This window comes from Primulina eburnea, chromosome 3, assembly GCF_022965805.1.
Source record: "Primulina eburnea isolate SZY01 chromosome 3, ASM2296580v1, whole genome shotgun sequence".
Classification (NCBI taxonomy): domain Eukaryota; kingdom Viridiplantae; phylum Streptophyta; class Magnoliopsida; order Lamiales; family Gesneriaceae; genus Primulina; species Primulina eburnea.
Window position 1 is genome coordinate 17,561,257 of NC_133103.1, and position 3,552 is coordinate 17,564,808.

The 3,552-nt window shown below is 33.8% G+C and overlaps 1 protein-coding gene across 1 annotated transcript; it reads left to right on the plus strand.

Annotated features, from left to right (window-relative positions):
- Positions 1-2,608: 2,608 nt before the first annotated feature.
- On the plus strand, positions 2,609-3,295 carry LOC140828367 (18 kDa seed maturation protein-like). Its single transcript, XM_073191350.1, has 2 exons — positions 2,609-2,796; positions 2,877-3,295. The coding sequence occupies exons 1-2, from the start codon at positions 2,710-2,712 to the stop codon at positions 3,147-3,149; spliced, it is 360 nt and encodes a 119-aa protein (XP_073047451.1). The 5' UTR covers positions 2,609-2,709; the 3' UTR covers positions 3,150-3,295.
- The last annotated feature ends 257 nt before the right edge of the window (positions 3,296-3,552 follow it).

Below are 3,552 nucleotides of genomic sequence, written 5' to 3' on the forward strand. Positions count from 1 at the left end.
GCTGCGTAGAATGGTTCTTCGTTTTGTTGGGCAAAACTTGTGAATACTTGTCGATGAAACATCTCAAAGTATTTCACAACAAAAAGTTCTCAAATTCTTCTTTTCTTGATGAATCACATGTACAAGAAGAAAAATAATAATAGCAAAACTCGAAAAAACTAACATTGCACCGTTCCCCGGCAACGGCGCCAAAATTTGGTGTGCTGTCGTTGACCACCAAATTAATTCCTACCCTTTTAAATAAAAACGAGTGTAATGGTGAGTAGGGTCGAATCCACAGGAAATGGGGGATAATTCCTTTCGAGCAAAATGTAATTAAAAAGGGGGATTTTGGGATATTAATTTAATAAAATGCTAAACTAAATTTAACATGCAAGAAGAAATAACAAATCAAGATGAATAACTAATTAAATGTAAATTAATATTACCAAGCTCGATTCAAGGGATTTCTACTATTCAATTGTATCACTGTTCATCGGCTAACATATATTTATTCATGCAGATACAAGCAATTAACCTTAGAATTATAGGGATAGCCGCTAAAATTCTTGTGTTTTCCTAATTTAATTGACCAACCCAGCATCCAGTCAAAACTTATTAATAATTAACTGGGCACGATAGCGTTCCATATTAATTAAAAATAGCATTTTTCGTTTTGTGAAAACAGTTAATCCTAAAATCTAACAATCGAGATAGCTGCAATTGATAGATCGAATTTCGTTGATTTATTTAAATTAAATATGTTATGATAGCACAACACGCCTAATCTATCGCTACTCATGTACCAATCGTCCATGACAATTACGGATAACTGAATTCATAGATAGCAGTAGAAAATTATATATCGAATTAAATTGTCAAATTAACCGATATACAACTTTCGTATAAATAAATCATAAATCAACAAATACTTGAACAAAACACGAATTTTAAATTAAATCACAAAAGCCTCACAGTGATAAATTGAAATAGTAAAAATATCCCCTGAATAGAAATAAAACTTAGCCTAAGTTGTGGATAGAACTGGGGAGAAAATCTTTGCCCTTTCTTTTCTTCTCTTCACGTGAGATTAGTGGAAGGAATTGTGTATTGTGTGAAAAATCTGCCGCCTCCCCTCTTTCACGTTAGTTTTGTAGGTTTAAAAGACAAATTGGGCCCAAAATTATAAAAGTCTAATAATCTAAATTTAAACCTAATCACTAAAAAATAAAAGATCTTAGGAGATATCCTATTAAGAATATAGAGTTTTGTTATGGAAAAAATTTTATCTTCTATTTATTCCTTGTTATGAATATTCCTCAACTCTCACTAGGCAGCCGAGAAGTAGTCACAAGGCGTGGTCACGCCTTATGTAAAAACATCTTCTGAATTTTTCTGCTCCACGTCTTCCACTAAGATTATATCGGCAACTTTAATTTTTTGATATAAAATCACTCTTTTTAGCCCGAATTTATCGCAAGAGCAGAAAACTTCCTCCTACAATAAAATCACACAAAAATGTGTCAATTAAGCACGCTGGTAGTGGTAACAATGAGAGATATGCCAACAAAAATGCAAACTATTACGAGCCTATCAAGCATCTCTAGGTTTTCTTACACAAATAAATCAAACTTGGCTATTGCTTTTAAAAATCACAGTATATATTATTTCTGATATTTTTTACCAAAAAAACTACAATTACTTTAGTTTAGTTTATATCTATTTAATTGTAATGCATTAAAAAAAACCCATACAATTAAACATATACATATATTTATCATCTTTAAAGTATAAACGAAATTTATCATATATTGCATAAAAACTTGGGTAACACCTCAAAAATTTGAAGTGCCTATACCTAGTATATATATATATATATATATATATATATATATATATATATATATATATATATATATATATATATATATATATATCACCTCGCCACCTCCACCGAACACAATACCATCACCGCAACCACCGCGCACCGTGCACAACAATGCCATCGCGCACAGCACCACACGGCCACCACCACCACCACGCCACCACCGTACACCATTACACATCATGAAATAAAATCTCTTTAGAATAAAATGAAAACGTTATTCCACCAAATATATCTATTCTATTATATAAATTAAAAGATATGAAGCTCATAATAACTAACTTAGATAACATCAAAATATTTTACTCCTTATTCTTCATTAAAAACATTCACCTTAACTCGATCCATGCTTTATAAGTCAAAAACCTTCCCTAAAAAACTTTCCTTCTAAATTGAACTCACTACAAAAAAAAAAAAAGGTTTAATTTGATCAAATCTTCTAAGCTAAAAAAAATTTTGTGTGATCTTTTTAATATAATTATTTTAATTTAGACGCACTTTCACCAATATAATAATAAAAAACGAAGATTAAGCTTCCACAACGTTCATATTCCTTTTTGAAAAAACCAAAGATTAAGTCATACGTGTTCAATGTGACAACGAATTGGATAAAAAAATAATAAATGGGAACAAAACCCTTATCCTTGTTACCATCACGAGGTTACACTTGTCAAGAAATCCTTGTATATTTCATTTCCGAATCTCCACGTATTGATCAAACTCCCACGCCGAATTTCTATTTATACCCTTGCAAATCTCTTGAGAAATCATTCGAGTTCAATCTGTTAATACAATCTTGTGAGTTATCTGGGAAGTTGCTATACAGTTTTACATAATTTGACAAAATGCAGGCAGCGAAGGAGACAGCGGCTAATGTTACGGCTTCTGCCAGGGCTGGCATGGACAAAACCAAGGCTTCCGTCCAGGGAAAGGTTTGATTTGTACCTTTAACGTAGTAACATCTTTGTTTTGTTGGGCTGTCCGATCAAGCTTTTGTTTGTTTGTCTGTCAGGCTGAGGAGATGAAAACGCGTGATCCACTACAGAAAGAGATGGCCGCCCAAAAGAAAGAGGCGAAGATTCAGGAGGCCGAGCGCGAGAAACAGGGGGCGGTTCAGCAGAACAATCTCGCCAGGCATGAGGCGGATGCTGGTGGGTTTGGGCACGGACACACCGCCACCGGGGGAAACCACCATACAGCTCACACGGCCGGGGGGGCTGTCCCTGGAGGAGCTGGACATGTCGGGGGTGGACACCTGACTGGGACGGGACACCATGCTCTCTAAAGCGTTAAAATAATTGCAGCCCAGTATTAGAACAAGGGTTTGTGATTGATGGAAAGTAACGGCGTCTTGTGTGTGTATTAGTATCTCATGTAATTTCTACTTTCGTGAATAAATTGTGGTAATAAAAAACCCTTATTTGATCAAAATTTCTTGACAAAAGATTTCCCATGAGATACAGAACCTTTTAAAGTAAGCCTGTTATGAAATGAGTGTGTCTCCTGTGAGACGATATCACGAATCTTTATCTTCAATCTTATCAATATTCACAATAAAAATTAATATTTTCAATATAAACAATAATATTTTTTCATGGATTATTCAAATAAAATATACGTTTCACAAAATACGACCAGTGAGATCATCTCACATGTTATGAAATATGTCAAAAAAGACACTTTTTAAT

What these genes read in the sequence shown, in the direction of transcription:
- LOC140828367 (XM_073191350.1), top strand. Translation starts at nt 2,710, where the DNA reads ATGCAGGCAGCGAAGGAGACAGCGGCTAATGTTACGGCTTCTGCCAGG. An exon ending in AGGCTTCCGTCCAGGGAAAG is followed by an intron (nt 2,797 to 2,876) that starts GTTTGATTTGTA and finishes TTTGTCTGTCAG; the next exon opens with GCTGAGGAGATGAAAACGCG.